Source organism: Gigantopelta aegis, chromosome 8 (assembly GCF_016097555.1).
Source record: "Gigantopelta aegis isolate Gae_Host chromosome 8, Gae_host_genome, whole genome shotgun sequence".
NCBI lineage: Eukaryota > Metazoa > Mollusca > Gastropoda > Neomphalida > Peltospiridae > Gigantopelta > Gigantopelta aegis.
The window spans coordinates 271,432-294,726 of NC_054706.1; the positions used below are offsets into that span (position 1 = coordinate 271,432).

At 39.6% G+C, this 23,295-nt stretch overlaps 1 protein-coding gene across 1 annotated transcript in view; it reads right to left on the reverse strand.

The window, feature by feature from the left end:
* Window positions 1-12,161: 12,161 nt before the first annotated feature.
* LOC121378604 (short transient receptor potential channel 7-like) overlaps window positions 12,162-23,295 on the reverse strand; it is a 49,293-nt gene continuing 38,159 nt past the window's right edge. The window contains exons 8-10 of the mRNA XM_041506862.1: window positions 21,213-21,370; window positions 17,001-17,207; window positions 12,162-12,374 (exon numbers count right to left, since the gene is read on the reverse strand). Coding sequence (XP_041362796.1) covers window positions 12,162-12,374; window positions 17,001-17,207; window positions 21,213-21,370 — 578 coding nt within the window. The remainder of the gene's footprint in view (window positions 12,375-17,000; window positions 17,208-21,212; window positions 21,371-23,295) is intronic.

The window sequence follows — 23,295 nt, forward strand, 5'->3', positions numbered from 1 at the left end:
AGTCTCGCCAATATGATAATCATCTTCATCACAGATGTACCTACATGCTAACAATACTGGTCCCGTGCTTGTCAAACTAGATTAAAGGCTTTAGTGCAGTCTCGCCAATATGATAATCATCTTCATCACAGATGTACCTACATGCTAACAATACTGGTCCCGTGCTTGTCAAACTAGATTAAAGGCTTTAGTGCAGTCTCGCCAATATGATAATCATCTTCATCACAGATGTACCTACATGCTAACAATACTGGTCCCGTGCTTGTCAAACTAGATTAAAGGCTTTAGTGCAGTCTCGCCAATATGATAATCATCTTCATCACAGATGTACCTACATGCTAACAATACTGGTCCCGTGCTTGTCAAACTAGATTAAAGGCTTTAGTGCAGTCTCGCCAATATGATAATCATCTTCATCACAGATGTACCTACATGCTAACAATACTGGTCCCGTGCTTGTCAAACTAGATTAAAGGCTTTAGTGCAGTCTCGCCAATATGATAATCATCTTCATCACAGATGTACCTACATGCTAACAATACTGGTCCCGTGCTTGTCAAACTAGATTAAAGGCTTTAGTGCAGTCTCGCCAATATGATAATCATCTTCATCACAGATGTACCTACATGCTAACAATACTGGTCCCGTGCTTGTCAAACTAGATTAAAGGCTTTAGTGCAGTCTCGCCAATATGATAATCATCTTCATCACAGATGTACCTACATGCTAACAATACTGGTCCCGTGCTTGTCAAACTAGATTAAAGGCTTTAGTGCAGTCTCGCCAATATGATAATCATCTTCATCACAGATGTACCTACATGCTAACAATACTGGTCCCGTGCTTGTCAAACTAGATTAAAGGCTTTAGTGCAGTCTCGCCAATATGATAATCATCTTCATCACAGATGTACCTACATGCTAACAATACTGGTCCCGTGCTTGTCAAACTAGATTAAAGGCTTTAGTGCAGTCTCGCCAATATGATAATCATCTTCATCACAGATGTACCTACATGCTAACAATACTGGTCCCGTGCTTGTCAAACTAGATTAAAGGCTTTAGTGCAGTCTCGCCAATATGATAATCATCTTCATCACAGATGTACCTACATGCTAACAATACTGGTCCCGTGCTTGTCAAACTAGATTAAAGGCTTTAGTGCAGTCTCGCCAATATGATAATCATCTTCATCACAGATGTACCTACATGCTAACAATACTGGTCCCGTGCTTGTCAAACTAGATTAAAGGCTTTAGTGCAGTCTCGCCAATATGATAATCATCTTCATCACAGATGTACCTACATGCTAACAATACTGGTCCCGTGCTTGTCAAACTAGATTAAAGGCTTTAGTGCAGTCTCGCCAATATGATAATCATCTTCATCACAGATGTACCTACATGCTAACAATACTGGTCCCGTGCTTGTCAAACTAGATTAAAGGCTTTAGTGCAGTCTCGCCAATATGATAATCATCTTCATCACAGATGTACCTACATGCTAACAATACTGGTCCCGTGCTTGTCAAACTAGATTAAAGGCTTTAGTGCAGTCTCGCCAATATGATAATCATCTTCATCACAGATGTACCTACATGCTAACAATACTGGTCCCGTGCTTGTCAAACTAGATTAAAGGCTTTAGTGCAGTCTCGCCAATATGATAATCATCTTCATCACAGATGTACCTACATGCTAACAATACTGGTCCCGTGCTTGTCAAACTAGATTAAAGGCTTTAGTGCAGTCTCGCCAATATGATAATCATCTTCATCACAGATGTACCTACATGCTAACAATACTGGTCCCGTGCTTGTCAAACTAGATTAAAGGCTTTAGTGCAGTCTCGCCAATATGATAATCATCTTCATCACAGATGTACCTACATGCTAACAATACTGGTCCCGTGCTTGTCAAACTAGATTAAAGGCTTTAGTGCAGTCTCGCCAATATGATAATCATCTTCATCACAGATGTACCTACATGCTAACAATACTGGTCCCGTGCTTGTCAAACTAGATTAAAGGCTTTAGTGCAGTCTCGCCAATATGATAATCATCTTCATCACAGATGTACCTACATGCTAACAATACTGGTCCCGTGCTTGTCAAACTAGATTAAAGGCTTTAGTGCAGTCTCGCCAATATGATAATCATCTTCATCACAGATGTACCTACATGCTAACAATACTGGTCCCGTGCTTGTCAAACTAGATTAAAGGCTTTAGTGCAGTCTCGCCAATATGATAATCATCTTCATCACAGATGTACCTACATGCTAACAATACTGGTCCCGTGCTTGTCAAACTAGATTAAAGGCTTTAGTGCAGTCTCGCCAATATGATAATCATCTTCATCACAGATGTACCTACATGCTAACAATACTGGTCCCGTGCTTGTCAAACTAGATTAAAGGCTTTAGTGCAGTCTCGCCAATATGATAATCATCTTCATCACAGATGTACCTACATGCTAACAATACTGGTCCCGTGCTTGTCAAACTAGATTAAAGGCTTTAGTGCAGTCTCGCCAATATGATAATCATCTTCATCACAGATGTACCTACATGCTAACAATACTGGTCCCGTGCTTGTCAAACTAGATTAAAGGCTTTAGTGCAGTCTCGCCAATATGATAATCATCTTCATCACAGATGTACCTACATGCTAACAATACTGGTCCCGTGCTTGTCAAACTAGATTAAAGGCTTTAGTGCAGTCTCGCCAATATGATAATCATCTTCATCACAGATGTACCTACATGCTAACAATACTGGTCCCGTGCTTGTCAAACTAGATTAAAGGCTTTAGTGCAGTCTCGCCAATATGATAATCATCTTCATCACAGATGTACCTACATGCTAACAATACTGGTCCCGTGCTTGTCAAACTAGATTAAAGGCTTTAGTGCAGTCTCGCCAATATGATAATCATCTTCATCACAGATGTACCTACATGCTAACAATACTGGTCCCGTGCTTGTCAAACTAGATTAAAGGCTTTAGTGCAGTCTCGCCAATATGATAATCATCTTCATCACAGATGTACCTACATGCTAACAATACTGGTCCCGTGCTTGTCAAACTAGATTAAAGGCTTTAGTGCAGTCTCGCCAATATGATAATCATCTTCATCACAGATGTACCTACATGCTAACAATACTGGTCCCGTGCTTGTCAAACTAGATTAAAGGCTTTAGTGCAGTCTCGCCAATATGATAATCATCTTCATCACAGATGTACCTACATGCTAACAATACTGGTCCCGTGCTTGTCAAACTAGATTAAAGGCTTTAGTGCAGTCTCGCCAATATGATAATCATCTTCATCACAGATGTACCTACATGCTAACAATACTGGTCCCGTGCTTGTCAAACTAGATTAAAGGCTTTAGTGCAGTCTCGCCAATATGATAATCATCTTCATCACAGATGTACCTACATGCTAACAATACTGGTCCCGTGCTTGTCAAACTAGATTAAAGGCTTTAGTGCAGTCTCGCCAATTATTTTCATCAAAGATACATACATGCTAATCATCTTCATCACAGATGTACCTACATGCTAACAATACTGGTCCCGTGCTTGTCAAACTAGATTAAAGGCTTTAGTGCAGTCTCGCCAATATGATAATCATCTTCATCACAGATGTACCTACATGCTAACAATACTGGTCCCGTGCTTGTCAAACTAGATTAAAGGCTTTAGTGCAGTCTCGCCAATATGATAATCATCTTCATCACAGATGTACCTACATGCTAACAATACTGGTCCCGTGCTTGTCAAACTAGATTAAAGGCTTTAGTGCAGTCTCGCCAATATGATAATCATCTTCATCACAGATGTACCTACATGCTAACAATACTGGTCCCGTGCTTGTCAAACTAGATTAAAGGCTTTAGTGCAGTCTCGCCAATATGATAATCATCTTCATCACAGATGTACCTACATGCTAACAATACTGGTCCCGTGCTTGTCAAACTAGATTAAAGGCTTTAGTGCAGTCTCGCCAATATGATAATCATCTTCATCACAGATGTACCTACATGCTAACAATACTGGTCCCGTGCTTGTCAAACTAGATTAAAGGCTTTAGTGCAGTCTCGCCAATATGATAATCATCTTCATCACAGATGTACCTACATGCTAACAATACTGGTCCCGTGCTTGTCAAACTAGATTAAAGGCTTTAGTGCAGTCTCGCCAATATGATAATCATCTTCATCACAGATGTACCTACATGCTAACAATACTGGTCCCGTGCTTGTCAAACTAGATTAAAGGCTTTAGTGCAGTCTCGCCAATATGATAATCATCTTCATCACAGATGTACCTACATGCTAACAATACTGGTCCCGTGCTTGTCAAACTAGATTAAAGGCTTTAGTGCAGTCTCGCCAATATGATAATCATCTTCATCACAGATGTACCTACATGCTAACAATACTGGTCCCGTGCTTGTCAAACTAGATTAAAGGCTTTAGTGCAGTCTCGCCAATTATTATTATCTTCATCACAGATGTACCTACATGCTAACAATACTGGTCCCGTGCTTGTCAAACTAGATTAAAGGCTTTAGTGCAGTCTCGCCAATATGATAATCATCTTCATCACAGATGTACCTACATGCTAACAATACTGGTCCCGTGCTTGTCAAACTAGATTAAAGGCTTTAGTGCAGTCTCGCCAATATGATAATCATCTTCATCACAGATGTACCTACATGCTAACAATACTGGTCCCGTGCTTGTCAAACTAGATTAAAGGCTTTAGTGCAGTCTCGCCAATATGATAATCATCTTCATCACAGATGTACCTACATGCTAACAATACTGGTCCCGTGCTTGTCAAACTAGATTAAAGGCTTTAGTGCAGTCTCGCCAATATGATAATCATCTTCATCACAGATGTACCTACATGCTAACAATACTGGTCCCGTGCTTGTCAAACTAGATTAAAGGCTTTAGTGCAGTCTCGCCAATATGATAATCATCTTCATCACAGATGTACCTACATGCTAACAATACTGGTCCCGTGCTTGTCAAACTAGATTAAAGGCTTTAGTGCAGTCTCGCCAATATGATAATAATCATCTTCATCACAGATGTACCTACATGCTAACAATACTGGTCCCGTGCTTGTCAAACTAGATTAAAGGCTTTAGTGCAGTCTCGCCAATATGATAATCATCTTCATCACAGATGTACCTACATGCTAACAATACTGGTCCCGTGCTTGTCAAACTAGATTAAAGGCTTTAGTGCAGTCTCGCCAATATGATAATCATCTTCATCACAGATGTACCTACATGCTAACAATACTGGTCCCGTGCTTGTCAAACTAGATTAAAGGCTTTAGTGCAGTCTCGCCAATATGATAATCATCTTCATCACAGATGTACCTACATGCTAACAATACTGGTCCCGTGCTTGTCAAACTAGATTAAAGGCTTTAGTGCAGTCTCGCCAATATGATAATCATCTTCATCACAGATGTACCTACATGCTAACAATACTGGTCCCGTGCTTGTCAAACTAGATTAAAGGCTTTAGTGCAGTCTCGCCAATTATCTTCATCACAGATGTACCTACATGCTAACAATACTGGTCCCGTGCTTGTCAAACTAGATTAAAGGCTTTAGTGCAGTCTCGCCAATATGATAATCATCTTCATCACAGATGTACCTACATGCTAACAATACTGGTCCCGTGCTTGTCAAACTAGATTAAAGGCTTTAGTGCAGTCTCGCCAATATGATAATCATCTTCATCACAGATGTACCTACATGCTAACAATACTGGTCCCGTGCTTGTCAAACTAGATTAAAGGCTTTAGTGCAGTCTCGCCAATATGATAATCATCTTCATCACAGATGTACCTACATGCTAACAATACTGGTCCCGTGCTTGTCAAACTAGATTTAAGGCTTTAGTGCAGTCTCGCCAATATGATAATCATCTTCATCACAGATGTACCTACATGCTAACAATACTGGTCCCGTGCTTGTCAAACTAGATTAAAGGCTTTAGTGCAGTCTCGCCAATATGATAATCATCTTCATCACAGATGTACCTACATGCTAACAATACTGGTCCCGTGCTTGTCAAACTAGATTAAAGGCTTTAGTGCAGTCTCGCCAATATGATAATCATCTTCATCACAGATGTACCTACATGCTAACAATACTGGTCCCGTGCTTGTCAAACTAGATTAAAGGCTTTAGTGCAGTCTCGCCAATATGATAATCATCTTCATCACAGATGTACCTACATGCTAACAATACTGGTCCCGTGCTTGTCAAACTAGATTAAAGGCTTTAGTGCAGTCTCGCCAATATGATAATCATCTTCATCACAGATGTACCTACATGCTAACAATACTGGTCCCGTGCTTGTCAAACTAGATTAAAGGCTTTAGTGCAGTCTCGCCAATATGATAATCATCTTCATCACAGATGTACCTACATGCTAACAATACTGGTCCCGTGCTTGTCAAACTAGATTAAAGGCTTTAGTGCAGTCTCGCCAATATGATAATCATCTTCATCACAGATGTACCTACATGCTAACAATACTGGTCCCGTGCTTGTCAAACTAGATTAAAGGCTTTAGTGCAGTCTCGCCAATATGATAATCATCTTCATCACAGATGTACCTACATGCTAACAATACTGGTCCCGTGCTTGTCAAACTAGATTAAAGGCTTTAGTGCAGTCTCGCCAATATGATAATCATCTTCATCACAGATGTACCTACATGCTAACAATACTGGTCCCGTGCTTGTCAAACTAGATTAAAGGCTTTAGTGCAGTCTCGCCAATATGATAATCATCTTCATCACAGATGTACCTACATGCTAACAATACTGGTCCCGTGCTTGTCAAACTAGATTAAAGGCTTTAGTGCAGTCTCGCCAATATGATAATCATCTTCATCACAGATGTACCTACATGCTAACAATACTGGTCCCGTGCTTGTCAAACTAGATTAAAGGCTTTAGTGCAGTCTCGCCAATATGATAATCATCTTCATCACAGATGTACCTACATGCTAACAATACTGGTCCCGTGCTTGTCAAACTAGATTAAAGGCTTTAGTGCAGTCTCGCCAATATGATAATCATCTTCATCACAGATGTACCTACATGCTAACAATACTGGTCCCGTGCTTGTCAAACTAGATTAAAGGCTTTAGTGCAGTCTCGCCAATATGATAATCATCTTCATCACAGATGTACCTACATGCTAACAATACTGGTCCCGTGCTTGTCAAACTAGATTAAAGGCTTTAGTGCAGTCTCGCCAATATGATAATCATCTTCATCACAGATGTACCTACATGCTAACAATACTGGTCCCGTGCTTGTCAAACTAGATTAAAGGCTTTAGTGCAGTCTCGCCAATATGATAATCATCTTCATCACAGATGTACCTACATGCTAACAATACTGGTCCCGTGCTTGTCAAACTAGATTAAAGGCTTTAGTGCAGTCTCGCCAATTATCTTCATCACAGATGTACCTACATGCTAACAATACTGGTCCCGTGCTTGTCAAACTAGATTAAAGGCTTTAGTGCAGTCTCGCCAATATGATAATCATCTTCATCACAGATGTACCTACATGCTAACAATACTGGTCCCGTGCTTGTCAAACTAGATTAAAGGCTTTAGTGCAGTCTCGCCAATATGATAATCATCTTCATCACAGATGTACCTACATGCTAACAATACTGGTCCCGTGCTTGTCAAACTAGATTAAAGGCTTTAGTGCAGTCTCGCCAATATGATAATCATCTTCATCACAGATGTACCTACATGCTAACAATACTGGTCCCGTGCTTGTCAAACTAGATTAAAGGCTTTAGTGCAGTCTCGCCAATATGATAATCATCTTCATCACAGATGTACCTACATGCTAACAATACTGGTCCCGTGCTTGTCAAACTAGATTAAAGGCTTTAGTGCAGTCTCGCCAATATGATAATCATCTTCATCACAGATGTACCTACATGCTAACAATACTGGTCCCGTGCTTGTCAAACTAGATTAAAGGCTTTAGTGCAGTCTCGCCAATATGATAATCATCTTCATCACAGATGTACCTACATGCTAACAATACTGGTCCCGTGCTTGTCAAACTAGATTAAAGGCTTTAGTGCAGTCTCGCCAATATGATAATCATCTTCATCACAGATGTACCTACATGCTAACAATACTGGTCCCGTGCTTGTCAAACTAGATTAAAGGCTTTAGTGCAGTCTCGCCAATATGATAATCATCTTCATCACAGATGTACCTACATGCTAACAATACTGGTCCCGTGCTTGTCAAACTAGATTAAAGGCTTTAGTGCAGTCTCGCCAATATGATAATCATCTTCATCACAGATGTACCTACATGCTAACAATACTGGTCCCGTGCTTGTCAAACTAGATTAAAGGCTTTAGTGCAGTCTCGCCAATATGATAATCATCTTCATCACAGATGTACCTACATGCTAACAATACTGGTCCCGTGCTTGTCAAACTAGATTAAAGGCTTTAGTGCAGTCTCGCCAATATGATAATCATCTTCATCACAGATGTACCTACATGCTAACAATACTGGTCCCGTGCTTGTCAAACTAGATTAAAGGCTTTAGTGCAGTCTCGCCAATATGATAATCATCTTCATCACAGATGTACCTACATGCTAACAATACTGGTCCCGTGCTTGTCAAACTAGATTAAAGGCTTTAGTGCAGTCTCGCCAATATGATAATCATCTTCATCACAGATGTACCTACATGCTAACAATACTGGTCCCGTGCTTGTCAAACTAGATTAAAGGCTTTAGTGCAGTCTCGCCAATATGATAATCATCGTCATCACAGATGTACCTACATGCTAACAATACTGGTCCCGTGCTTGTCAAACTAGATTAAAGGCTTTAGTGCAGTCTCGCCAATATGATAATCATCTTCATCACAGATGTACCTACATGCTAACAATACTGGTCCCCGTGCTTGTCAAACTAGATTAAAGGCTTTAGTGCAGTCTCGCCAATATGATAATCATCTTCATCACAGATGTACCTACATGCTAACAATACTGGTCCCGTGCTTGTCAAACTAGATTAAAGGCTTTAGTGCAGTCTCGCCAATATGATAATCATCTTCATCACAGATGTACCTACATGCTAACAATACTGGTCCCGTGCTTGTCAAACTAGATTAAAGGCTTTAGTGCAGTCTCGCCAATATGATAATCATCTTCATCACAGATGTACCTACATGCTAACAATACTGGTCCCGTGCTTGTCAAACTAGATTAAAGGCTTTAGTGCAGTCTCGCCAATATGATAATCATCTTCATCACAGATGTACCTACATGCTAACAATACTGGTCCCGTGCTTGTCAAACTAGATTAAAGGCTTTAGTGCAGTCTCGCCAATATGATAATCATCGTCATCACAGATGTACCTACATGCTAACAATACTGGTCCCGTGCTTGTCAAACTAGATTAAAGGCTTTAGTGCAGTCTCGCCAATATGATAATCATCTTCATCACAGATGTACCTACATGCTAACAATACTGGTCCCGTGCTTGTCAAACTAGATTAAAGGCTTTAGTGCAGTCTCGCCAATATGATAATCATCTTCATCACAGATGTACCTACATGCTAACAATACTGGTCCCGTGCTTGTCAAACTAGATTAAAGGCTTTAGTGCAGTCTCGCCAATATGATAATCATCTTCATCACAGATGTACCTACATGCTAACAATACTGGTCCCGTGCTTGTCAAACTAGATTAAAGGCTTTAGTGCAGTCTCGCCAATATGATAATCATCTTCATCACAGATGTACCTACATGCTAACAATACTGGTCCCGTGCTTGTCAAACTAGATTAAAGGCTTTAGTGCAGTCTCGCCAATATGATAATCATCGTCATCACAGATGTACCTACATGCTAACAATACTGGTCCCGTGCTTGTCAAACTAGATTAAAGGCTTTAGTGCAGTCTCGCCAATATGATAATCATCTTCATCACAGATGTACCTACATGCTAACAATACTGGTCCCGTGCTTGTCAAACTAGATTAAAGGCTTTAGTGCAGTCTCGCCAATATGATAATCATCTTCATCACAGATGTACCTACATGCTAACAATACTGGTCCCGTGCTTGTCAAACTAGATTAAAGGCTTTAGTGCAGTCTCGCCAATATGATAATCATCTTCATCACAGATGTACCTACATGCTAACAATACTGGTCCCGTGCTTGTCAAACTAGATTAAAGGCTTTAGTGCAGTCTCGCCAATATGATAATCATCTTCATCACAGATGTACCTACATGCTAACAATACTGGTCCCGTGCTTGTCAAACTAGATTAAAGGCTTTAGTGCAGTCTCGCCAATATGATAATCATCTTCATCACAGATGTACCTACATGCTAACAATACTGGTCCCGTGCTTGTCAAACTAGATTAAAGGCTTTAGTGCAGTCTCGCCAATATGATAATCATCGTCATCACAGACGTACCTACATGCTAACAATACTGGTCCCGTGCTTGTCAAACTAGATTAAAGGCTTTAGTGCAGTCTCGCCAATATGATAATCATCTTCATCACAGATGTACCTACATGCTAAAAATACTGGTCCCGTGCTTGTCAAACTAGATTAAAGGCTTTAGTGCAGTCTCGCCAATATGATAATCATCTTCATCACAGATGTACCTACATGCTAACAATACTGGTCCCGTGCTTGTCAAACTAGATTAAAGGCTTTAGTGCAGTCTCGCCAATATGATAATCATCTTCATCACAGATGTACCTACCTGCTAACAATACTGGTCCCGTGCTTGTCAAACTAGATTAAAGGCTTTAGTGCAGTCTCGCCAATATGATAATCATCTTCATCACAGATGTACCTACATGCTAACAATACTGGTCCCGTGCTTGTCAAACTAGATTAAAGGCTTTAGTGCAGTCTCGCCAATATGATAATCATCTTCATCACAGATGTACCTACATGCTAACAATACTGGTCCCGTATTTGTCAAACTAGATTAAAGGCTTTAGTGCAGTCTCGCCAATATGATAATCATCTTCATCACAGATGTACCTATATGCTAACAATACTGGTCTCGTGCTTGTCAAACTAGATTAAAGGCTTTAGTGCAGTCTCGCCAATATGATAATCATCTTCATCACATATGTACCTATATGCTAACAATACTGGTCCCGTGCTTGTCAAACTAGATTAAAGGCTTTAGTGCAGTCTCGCCAATATGATAATCATCGTCATCACAGACGTACCTACATGCTAACAATACTGGTCCCGTGCTTGTCAAACTAGATTAAAGGGTTTAGTGCAGTCTAGCCAATATGATAATCATCTTCATCACAGACGTACCTACATGCTAACAATACTGGTCCCGTGCTTGTCAAACTAGATTAAAGGCTTTAGTGCAGTCTCGCCAATATGATAATCATCTTCATCACAGATGTACCTACATGCTAACAATACTGGTCCCGTGCTTGTCAAACTAGATTAAAGGCTTTAGTGGAGTCTCGCCAATATGATAATCATCGTCATCACAGATGTACCTACATGCTAATAATACTGGTCCCGTGCTTGTCAAACTAGATTAAAGGCTTCAGTGCAGTCTCGCCAATATGAGTGACATGTAAACATTGACGTCCACAATCTGGGCTTTCAAAGTGTTAAAGGCAAGAACCGTTACAGTCCCTACATTCTGGCGATCGTACACGCGATTTCACTCTGATGCCTGTGACAAACCTGAAGGAAGTTCAGGAGGGCGAACGATCGCAGTCGCTTGCTAGACTAATTTGTCACTTTACTGCTTCATAATCATAATTAACTGATCTACCATCCTGTCGACAACAAGTGAAATATGAAGACTATGTAGCTATTTGTATAAAGTAAAGTATTAAAAGTAAGGTATATGCACTAATATTTACTTTTAGACCATATTTCGTCAGACCATTTATTAAGTCACCTGCTGATTTACTCGACTTTTATATACAAGTTAACATCGAATAAACGTCGAGTAAAGGTCGAGTGAACGTCGTGTGAACGTCGAGTAAACGTCGAGTGAACATCGAGTGAAAGTCATGCTAACGTCGAGTAAAGATCGAGTAAACGTCGTGTGAACGTCAAATAAAGGTCGAATGACGTCGTATTAACGTCGAGAAGAGGTCGAATGAACACCGAGTGAATGTCGAGTGAACAGACTTACGTGAGTCCCTCTCGTCCTTGGCGCGCTCCAGCTTGAAGAGGTATCGCTTGACGAGGCGGTGCATGATGTCCGAGTACGACGTCTCGTCCATCTTCAGGTCGAGCGTCTTGCACACGTTCTCCCGCCTTTTCTGTAACAGACGATGCTGCACGGTGGGTTATAATGGACGAATGGAAATAGGTAAATCATCTACTCACGTTATACATACAGTCTAACAGTACGCCAGTTAACGTCTGTCTGTCTTCTCTCTCGCTCTCTCTCTCTCTCTCTCTCTCTCTCTCTCTCTCTCTCTCTCTCTCTCTCTCTCTCTCTCTCTCTCTCTCTCTCTCTCTCTATCCATCCATCATCCATTTATCCACTTGTCTATTTATCTATCTGACTGTTGGCAGAGTTTGTTGTTAGCCCCACCCGACCAGGTAGACGTTTGTTGATAGGATCATCCGACTAGGTAGATGTTTATTGATAGTCCCACCCGACCAGGTAGATATTTGTTGATAGTCCCACCCCACCAGGTAGATGTTTGTTGTTAGCCGCATCCGACCAGGTAGTTGTTTGCTGATAGTCCCACCCGATCAGGTAGATGTTTATTGATAGTCCCACCCGACCAGGTAGATGTTTGTTGATATTCCCACCCGACCAGACAGATGTGTGTCGTTAGTCCCACCCGACCAGGTAGATGTTTGTTGATAGGATCATCCGACTAGGTAGATGTTTGTTGTTAGCCCCATCCGACCAGGTAGATGTGTGTCGTTAGTCCCACCCGACCAGGTAGATGTGTGTCGTTAGTCCCACCCGACCAGGTAGATGTTTGTTGATATTACCACCCGACCAAGTAGATGTTTGTTGTTAGCCCCACCCGACCAGGTAGATATTTGTTAATAGTCCCACCCGACCAGGTAGATGTTTGTTGATAGTCCCACCCGACTAGGTAGATGTTTGTTGTTTGTCTCACCCGACCAGGTATTTATTGATAGTCCCACCCGACCAGGTAGATGTTTGTGGATAGTCCCACCCGACCAGGTAGATGTTTGTTGTTAGCCCCATTCGACCAGGTAGATGTTTGTTGTTAGCTCCATCCGACCAGGTAGATGTTTGTTAACAGTCCCACCCGACCAGGTAGATGTTTGTTGATAGTCCCATCCGATCAGGTAGATGTTTATTGATAGTCCCACCCGACCAGGCAGATGTGTGTCGTTAATCCCACCCGACCAGGTAGATGTTTGTTGATATTCCCACCCGATCAGGTAGATGTTTATTGATAGTCCCACCCGACCAGGCAGATGTGTGTCGTTAGTCCCATCCGACCAGGTAGATGTTTGTTGATAGTCCCACCCCACCAGGTAGATGTTTGTTGATAGTCCCACCCGACCAGGTAGATGTTTGTTGATAGTCCCATCCAGCCAGGTAGATGTTTGTTGATAGTCCCCCCGACCATGTAGATGTTTGTTGATAGTCCCACCCGACTAGGTAGATGTGTGTTGATAGTCCCACCCGACCAGGTATATGTTTGTTGATATTCCCACCCGACCAGGTAGATTGTTGTTGATAGTCCCACTAGACCAGGTATATGTTTGTTGATAGTCCCACCAAACCAGGTAGATGCTTGTTGATAGTCCCCCCGACCAGGTAGATGTTTGTTGATAGTCCCACCCGACCAGGTAGATGTTTGTTGATAGTCCCACCCGACCAGGTAGATGTTTGTTGATAGTCCCACCCGACCAGGTAGATGTTTGTTGATAGTCCCACCCGACCAGGTAGATGTTTCCACGGCGCCACTTTCTTAACAATGTAGCGCCTATGAAACACCTCTCCGGTCAAATGGAATTGATTTTCACCGACTTGGCGTGTACCGCTATATGCCCCTGTCTTGTTGTTTCGTCTTTATACCACAACACACTGACACTAAAAACTCCTGTTATGGTAAGACGATCCACAAAACAAGTGGCAGCGTGCTTGAGCCTTACTGACGTTAGCATCGGCGTAAGGGCTCCCATTTCTGTAGGTGTGTGGGTTTGTTTTGTTTTTTGGGGGGGGGGGGGGGGGTGCAGGCTGGTTTTTCCAGAATCTCGACAACAACATTTATTCATATCAGCAGTACTACCAAACAGCTATATAGGGTTAGTAATTTTGATGGTAGAATGATGGAAACACATTGTAAAAAGGTCTCAGGTTAGCACGTTTTGCTCCAATATTTGTATCATTCTTTTGGCCCGGATTTGCTCTCCCCCCCCCCCCCCCCCCGTACGAGAACCCCCTGTCTATTACGGTAATGAACGTAAGCACAACATTATCGTCACTACTATTTAGGGTTTTTTTAAGTGCGATAAGACGAATTTGACTATCCATTATGTTTTTGTTTTTTGCCAATCTCCTGCTGAACGATGAGCCAGCCACTCACGTGAGTATTGTGTTATTGTATAATTATAACGACCCGTGTCTCCTGCTGAAAGATCAGCCAGCCACGCAGCCACTCACGTGAGTATTGTGTTATTGTGAAATTATAACGACCCGTGTCTACTGCTGAACGAACAGCCAGCCACTCACGTGAGTATTGTTTTATTGTGAAATTACAACGACCCGTGTCTACTGCTGAACGATCAGCCAGCCACTCACGTGAGTATTGTGCTGTTTTGAAATTATAACGACCCGTGTCTACTGCTGAACGATCAGCCAGCCACTCACGTGAGTATTGTGTTGTTTTGAAATTATAACGACCCGTGTCTACTGCTGAACGATCAGCCAGCCACTCACGTGAGTATTGTGCTGTTTTGAAATTATAACGACCCGTGTCTCCTGCTGAACGATGAGCCAGCGACTCACGTGAGTATTGTGTTATTGTGAAATTATAACGACCCGTGTCTACTACTGAACGAACAACCAGCCACTCACGTGAGTATTGTGTTATTGTTTATAACATGACTGTGGAAATATATACTAAACACCAAACGAAATGAACTGTCAGCTGTGACAGTAAATTGTGTTCTCAAAGAAGGGATTAACAAAACAATAAATTGTGTTCTCAGAGAAGGGATTAACAACACAGTAAATTGTGTTCTCAGAGAAGGAATTTACAACACAGTAAATTGTGTTCTCAGAGAAGGGATTAACAACACAGTAAAATGTGTTCTCAGAGAAGGGATTAACAACACAGTAAATTGTGTTCTCAAAGAAGGGATTTACAACACAGTAAATTGTGTTCTCAGAGTTGGGATTAACAACACAGTAAATTGTGTTCTCAGAGTTGGGATTAACAACACAGTAAATTGTGTTCTCAGAGTTGGGAGTAACAACACAGTAAATAGTGTTCTCAGAGTTGGGATTAACAACACAGTAAATTGTGTTCTCAGAGTTGGGATTAACAACACAGTAAATAGTGTTCTCAAAGAAGGGATTAACAAAACAATAAATTGTGTTCTCAGAGAAGGGATTAACAAAACAGTAAATTGTGTTCTCAGAGTTGGGATTAACAACACAGTAAATTGTGTTCTCAGAGAAGGGATTTACAACACAGTAAATTGTGTTCTCAGAGAAGGGATTAACAACACAGTAAATTGTGTTCTCAGATAAGGGATTAACAACACAGTAAATTGTGTTTTTAAAGAAGGGATTAACAACACAATGGGATTCAGGAGAATTATAGGTCGATATATTATTTATTGTTTCATAAAATCGAGCGTTTGTAATGAATTAAACTTACTGCAATCTGATCATTAACCTCATGTGCGTGTTGTTAGTGTTCAGTATACATTCATTTGTATTGACATAAAGCACCAGGGCCCGTGCTTATACAACGTTTAAGAGTCCAGACTCAATCTCTAATGATGTCACACGCATACAATTTGTATGGCGTTGTCATGACATTATTGTCGCAGACTCTATTTGAGTATTGAGTCTAGACTCTAAACGTTTTATAAGCACCAGGTCATATTACCGTTCACTGACAGTGACTCTAAGAGAGAGAAACGATGACTATGACTCCGAGAGAGCGAAAGCATGACTATGACTCTAAGAGAGAGAAAAGACGACTAGACTCCGAGAGAGCGAAAGGATGACTATGACTCTGAGAGAAGGAAATGACGACTATGACTCTAAAAGAGGGAATGGACAACTATGACTCTGAGAGAGGGAAAGGACGACTATGACTCTAAGAGAGGGAAAGGACAACTATGACTCTAAGAGAGGGAAAGGATGACTGTGACTCTGAGAGAGGGAAAGGACGACTATGACTCTGAGAGGGGGAAAGGACGACTATGACTCTGAGAGAGGGAAAGGACCACAGTCACTAAGAGAGGGAAAGGACGACTATGACTGAGAGAGGGAAAGGACGACTAAGATTCTGAGAGAAGGAAAGGATGGCTATGACTCTGAGAGAAGGAAAGGACGACTATGACTCTGACAGAGAGAAAGGACGACTATGACTCTGAGAGAGGGAAAGGAAGACAGTCACTAAGAGAGGGAAAGGACGACTATGACTCTGAGAGAGGGAAAGGACGACTTTGACTCTGAGAGAGCGAAAGGACGACTATGACTATGAGAGAGGTAAAAGACGTCTGTGACTCTGATAGAGGGAAAGAACGATTATGACTGAGAGATCGAAAGGACGACTATGACTCTGAGAGAGGTAAACGACGACTCTGACTCTGAGAGAGGGAAAGAACGACTATGACTCTGAGAGAGGAAAAGGATGACTATGACTCTAAGAGAGGGAAAGGACGACTATGACTCTGAGAAAGGGAAAGGATGACTAAGACCGCACCTTGAGAAATGTCTGTTTCCTGGTTTTCTCGAAGTCGAGAAAGCTGTTGGTGTTGGGCTTGACGATGATCTGGCAGAAGCTGAAGATGTAGCTGAACGACTTGGGGGTGGGGATCATGTTGAAGGGGACGGGCAGCGTGCTGCCCTCGTCCATGTAGTTCAACCACAGCTTGGTGCGCGCGAACTTCCACTCCACGTCACAGTCAGTCTACAACACAGCACAGTTTGCTTTGTTGTCATTCATGAATAATTAAATTTCAGTTTAAATTAAATTTAATTATAAGTATTGTCTGCTATTTCTTTTACGTTTATCTGGGTATAATATAAAAATCTGAAAACTTTTGTAAGAACGGCCTCGCCGATTCAAACAGTTTGTGGATGATTTTGTTTTGTTCATACCCCAAATGAACATAAACGAAATAACAGACAATCCTTAAATGGAAACATCAGCAGCAAAGGACATATCATGCCAAGTTAATGATGTACCTTACAGCTGTGTTCTAGCACATTCATCTGGACTTGTCTACAGGGGTCACAACAAATATACTTATAGTTTGCCAATTTATAGTACACATTTCCGAGTAACGAACATGTTATCTGCATTAAAACACACGAGAGGGTAGTCATTTTCAACAACATGTTCAGTGAAAAGTACTTTGATGATGTTAAAATAGAAATAGATTTACATTCCACATATGCTGTAAATAAAATTACAATCATCATTTTCTAAATTAGAACACTATGGGCTGAATTAAGGAAACCTGTCTAAACATTGTAAATGTATGTAGTATCAGCGTGTAAACATTGTAAATGTATGTAGTATCAGCGTGTAAACATTGTAAATGTATGTAATATCAGCGTGTAAACATTGTACATGTATGTAGTATCAGCGTGTAAATCTAAACATTGTAAACGTATGTAGTATCAGCGTGTAAACATTGTAAATGTATGTAGTATCAGCGTGTAAACATTGTAAATGTATGTAGTATCAGCGTGTAAACATTGTAAATGTATGTAATATCAGCGTGTAAACATTGTACATGTATGTAGTATCAGCGTGTAAATCTAAACATTGTAAATGTATGTAGTATCAGCGTGTAAACATTGTAAATGTATGTAGTATCAGCGTGTAAACATTGTAAATGTATGTAGTATCAGCGTGTAAACATTGTAAATGTATGTAGTATCAGCGTGTAAACATTGTAAATGTATGTAGTATCAGCGTGTAAATCTAAACATTGTAAATGTATGTAGTATCAGCGTGTAAATCTAAACATTGTAAATGTATGTAGTATCAGCGTGTAAATCTAAACATTGTAAATGTATGTAGTATCAGCGTGTAAACATTGTAAATGTATGTAGTATCAGCGTGTAAACATTGTAAATGTATGTAGTATCAGCGTGTAAACATTGTAAATGTATGTAGTATCAGCGTGTAAATCTAAACATTGTAAATGTATGTAGTATCAGCGTGTAAACATTGTAAATGTATGTAGTATCAGCGTGTAAACATTGTAAATGTATGTAGTATCAGCGTGTAAATCTAAACATTGTAAATGTATGTAGTATCAGCATGTAAACATTGTAAATGTATGTAGTATCAGCGTGTAAATCTAAACATTGTAAATGTATGTAGTATCAGCGTGTAAACATTGTAAATGTATGTAGTATCAGCGTGTAAACATTGTAAATGTATGTAGTATCAGCGTGTAAACATTGTAAATGTATGTAGTATCAGCGTGTAAATCTAAACATTGTAAATGTATGTAGTATCAGCGTGTAAACATTGTAAATGTATGTAGTATCAGCGTGTAAACATTGTAAATGTATGTAGTATCAGCGTGTAAACATTGTAAATGTATGTAGTATCAGCGTGTAAATCTAAACATTGTAAATGTATGTAGTATCAGCGTGTAAATCTAAACATTGTAAATGTATGTAGTATCAGCGTGTGAATCTAAACATTGTAAATGTATGTAGTATCAGCGTGTAAACATTGTAAATGTATGTAGTATCAGCGTGTAAACATTGTAAATGTATGTAGTATCAGCGTGTAAACATTGTAAATGTATGTAGTATCAGCGTGTAAATCTAAACATTGTAAATGTATGTAGTATCAGCGTGTAAATCTAAACATTGTAAATGTATGTAGTATCAGCGTGTAAATCTAAACCAGGCTTTGTAAATTCGGCCCCTTCATTTTACCACATTGTTTACAATGAAATGCACTGGTTTAGTGAGAATGAGTGTCATACGCGTTGTCCTTTCTAGTGGGGGAATATAATCACATTAATTAAAGCACTGACAAATTCTAGATGAGAAATCTGTACAAGACAGAGTCAATAGTATATGGTTATCACTGTAAGCTCTCATGAACCACGGACAGGTCAGTTTGTGCTTCGAATACTGGGGCGGTGGTGGGTGGTGGTCCACTGTCATTCATTAGTTTGTTCGTGGGCCTCACGTTCTTCTTACATTGCCAATCCCAATATCCGTTCATATGACCCGTAATAAGGATAACTGTTTGTTAACTGATTTCAGTTCTATTTCAACCAAGGTTTACTATAGTTATATATGAAATACCCAACAGATTGATAATAAACAATGTACTAACGCATATTTACAGTAGATCTAACCGCTTCTAGAAGACCTCCACTTCCAATAACGATGTTGTCATATCTCTAATCTAAACTATCTACTGTGCCTGTAAGATGAGTGCCACGTCCCATAACGATCGTCTAACCTCTAATATACCTGTAATATGACTGTCACTTCCCATAACGATCGTCTAACCTCTACTGTACCTGTAATATGATTGTCACTTCCCATAACGATAGTCCAACCTCTAATATACCTGTACTATGACTGTCACTTCCCATAAAGATAGTCTAACCTCTAATATACCTGTAAGATGATTGTCACTTCCCATAACGATAGTCTAACCTCTAATATACCTGTAATATGACTGTCACTTCCCATAAAGATAGTCTAACCTCTAATATACCTGTAATATGACTGTCACTTCCCATAACGATCGTCTAACCTCTACTGTACCTGTAATATGACTGTCACTTCCCATAACGATAGTCTAACCTCTACTGTACCTGTAATATGACTGTCACTTCCCATAACGATCGTCTAACCTCTACTGTACCTGTAATATGACTGTCACTTCCCATAACGATCGTCTAACCTCTAATATACTTGTAATATGACTGTCACTTCCCATAACGATAGTCCAACCTCTAATATACCTGTAAGATGATTGTCACTTCCCATAACGATCGTCTAACCTCTACTGTACCTGTAATATGATTGTCACTTCCCATAACGATAGTCCAACCTCTAATATACCTGTAAGATGAGTGTCACTTCCCATAAAGATAGTCTAACCTCTAATATACCTGTAAGGTGAGTGTCACTTCCCATAACGATAGTCCAACCTCTAATATACCTGTAAAATGATTGTCACTTCCCATAACGATCGTCTAACCTCTACTGTACCTGTAATATGACTGTCACTTCCCATAACGATAGTCCAACCTCTAATATACCTGTAAGATGATTGTCACTTCCCATAACGATAGTCTAACCTCTACTGTACCTGTAATATGACTGTCACTTCCCATAACGATAGTCCAACCTCTAATATACCTGTAAGATGATTGTCACTTCCCATAACGATCGTCTAACCTGTACTGTACCTGTAATATGACTGTCACTTCCCATAAAGATAGTCTAACCTCTAATATACCTGTAAGATGATTGTCACTTCACATAACGATCGTCTAACCTCTACTGTACCTGTAATATGACTGTCACTTCCCATAACGATAGTCCAACCTCTAATATACCTGTAAGATGATTGTCACTTCCCATAACGATCGTCTAACCTCTACTGTACCTGTAATATGACTGTCACTTCCCATAAAGATAGGCTAACCTCTACTGTACCTGTAATATGATTGGCACTTCCCATAACGATAGTCCAACCTCTAATATACCTGTAAGATGATTATCACTTTCCATAACGATCGTCTAACCTCTACTGTACCTGTAATATGATTGTCACTTCCCATAACGATAGTCCAACCTCTAATATACCTGTATGATGATTGTCACTTTCCATAACGATCGTCTAACCTCTCTACAATGATCGTCTATACACAATACATCTATGTACTAGACCGAGTCAGATGGATGCTATTTTCACCTGGATGTCCTCGAAGGTGTGGCTCATCATGGCGATCAGCATGTTGATGAGGACGATGATCACGACCACGTGGTAGATACCGAACAGGTAGAGCCCGACCCCCTCGACGATCGACGTGCTCGTCTCCATGTGCGAGCTGCTGTACAGAGACGAGTAGACTGAAACCAAGTCAAACACAGATAGCGTAACATACTGAAATACTGGTCTCGCAATACATTGAAATACAGCATAGACGTGTGATCGTAGACTGATAAGCATATGCCTAAGGAAAGTACACGCATGACAATCGTATTGTGCGTGTGTGTGTGTGCGTGTTCATATCCGTCTGTCCGCCCATCCGCCTATGCGTGCATTAAATAGTTATTATATCTCCAGCTGCTTTGTGTCTGTGTGATTAGGAGTTCCAACCACTATGTTTAATGACGTACAAGCATCACGTTATACTGAAGTAAAGTACAATTGTAGTACAATATGTACAGCGATACTTTAATAGTAATACGTGTATTAATACATACTGTAATTAACACCAATTATACTATACTACTGTGACAATTATACAGATAAAATGTGTATGTGTCCAAATCTGAATTCAGTATAAATACACTCAATAAATACTGTTAACAGTATAATGAACAAGGCTTGACTATGTGATAATAGTGATATACTAATGTGTCTGTGTCTAAATGTCAGCACAATGCAGTATACGTGTTTAATATTGTACTGCTATAGTGGATTTGTCATTCAGTTTGATATTGTGTTTTATTACAAGCTGTGTGAGCGATATATTAATATAGAATAACATCGTTCAGTTTGATATTGTGTTTTATTACAAGCTGTGTGAGCGATATATTAATATAGAATAACATCGTTCAGTTTGATATTGTGTTTTATTACAAACGTGTGAGGGATGACTTAGTATAAAATAACATCGTTCAGTTTATTAGTGTATTTTTTTTATTACAAAGTGTGTTAGCGATGACTCAGTATAAAATAACGTTTTTCACTTTGATATAAGTTTGATATTGTATGTTTTATTACAAAGTGTGTCAGTGATATATTAATATAGAATAACATCGTTCAGTTTGATATTGTATGTGTTATTACAAGATGTGTCAGTAATATATTAATATAGAATAACATCGTTCAGTTTGATATTGTATGCGTTATTACAACGTGTGTGAGGGATATATTAATATAGAATAACATCGTTCAGTTTGATATTGTATGCGTTATTACAACGTGTGTGAGGGATATATTAATATAGAATAACATCGTTCAGTTTGATATTGTATGCGTTATTACAACGTGTGTGAGGGATATATTAATATAGAATAACATCGTTCAGTTTGATATTGTATGCGTTATTACAACGTGTGTGAGGGATATATTAATATAGAATAACGTCGTTCAGTTTGATATTGTATGTGTTATTACAACGTGTGTGAGGGATATATTTATATAGAATAACATCGTTCAGTTTGATATTGTATGCGTTATTACAAGATGTGTCAGTGATATATTAATATAGAATAACATCGTTCAGTTTGACATTGTATGCGTTATTACAAGATGTGTCAATGATATATTAATATAGAATAACATCGTTCAGTTTGATATTGTATGTGGCATTACAACGTGTATGAGGGATGACTCAGCATAAAATAACGTATTTTAACATAACACTCCATGCGTTTCAATTTCTAGCACGATAATTGTTTAACATGTGAACAATTGAAAAAAATCACTATATATTTAAAAGATAATCATAACGAATAATACTTTAAAACAATTATTTCTATCTTTATCTTTTACTTCAAATATAGCAAAAACTGAAAAACAATTAAACAAAAATTAGTGCTACGAAAACAGACAAAGCACAACATAAATCAAGGCGAGTGGTCTTTAACAATATCTAAGAACAGGTTTACTATGAGGTGCAATATTTACTAGGCAAATGTGAGAGGTTTTCTATAACAGAATGTCAATTATTTGAAGTATACTTTTTTTGCATGAACTATTTTTACATAAACTAAGCCAAGTTTACATGCAGCTACATTATCATTGATGAGCATACGTGCTACAA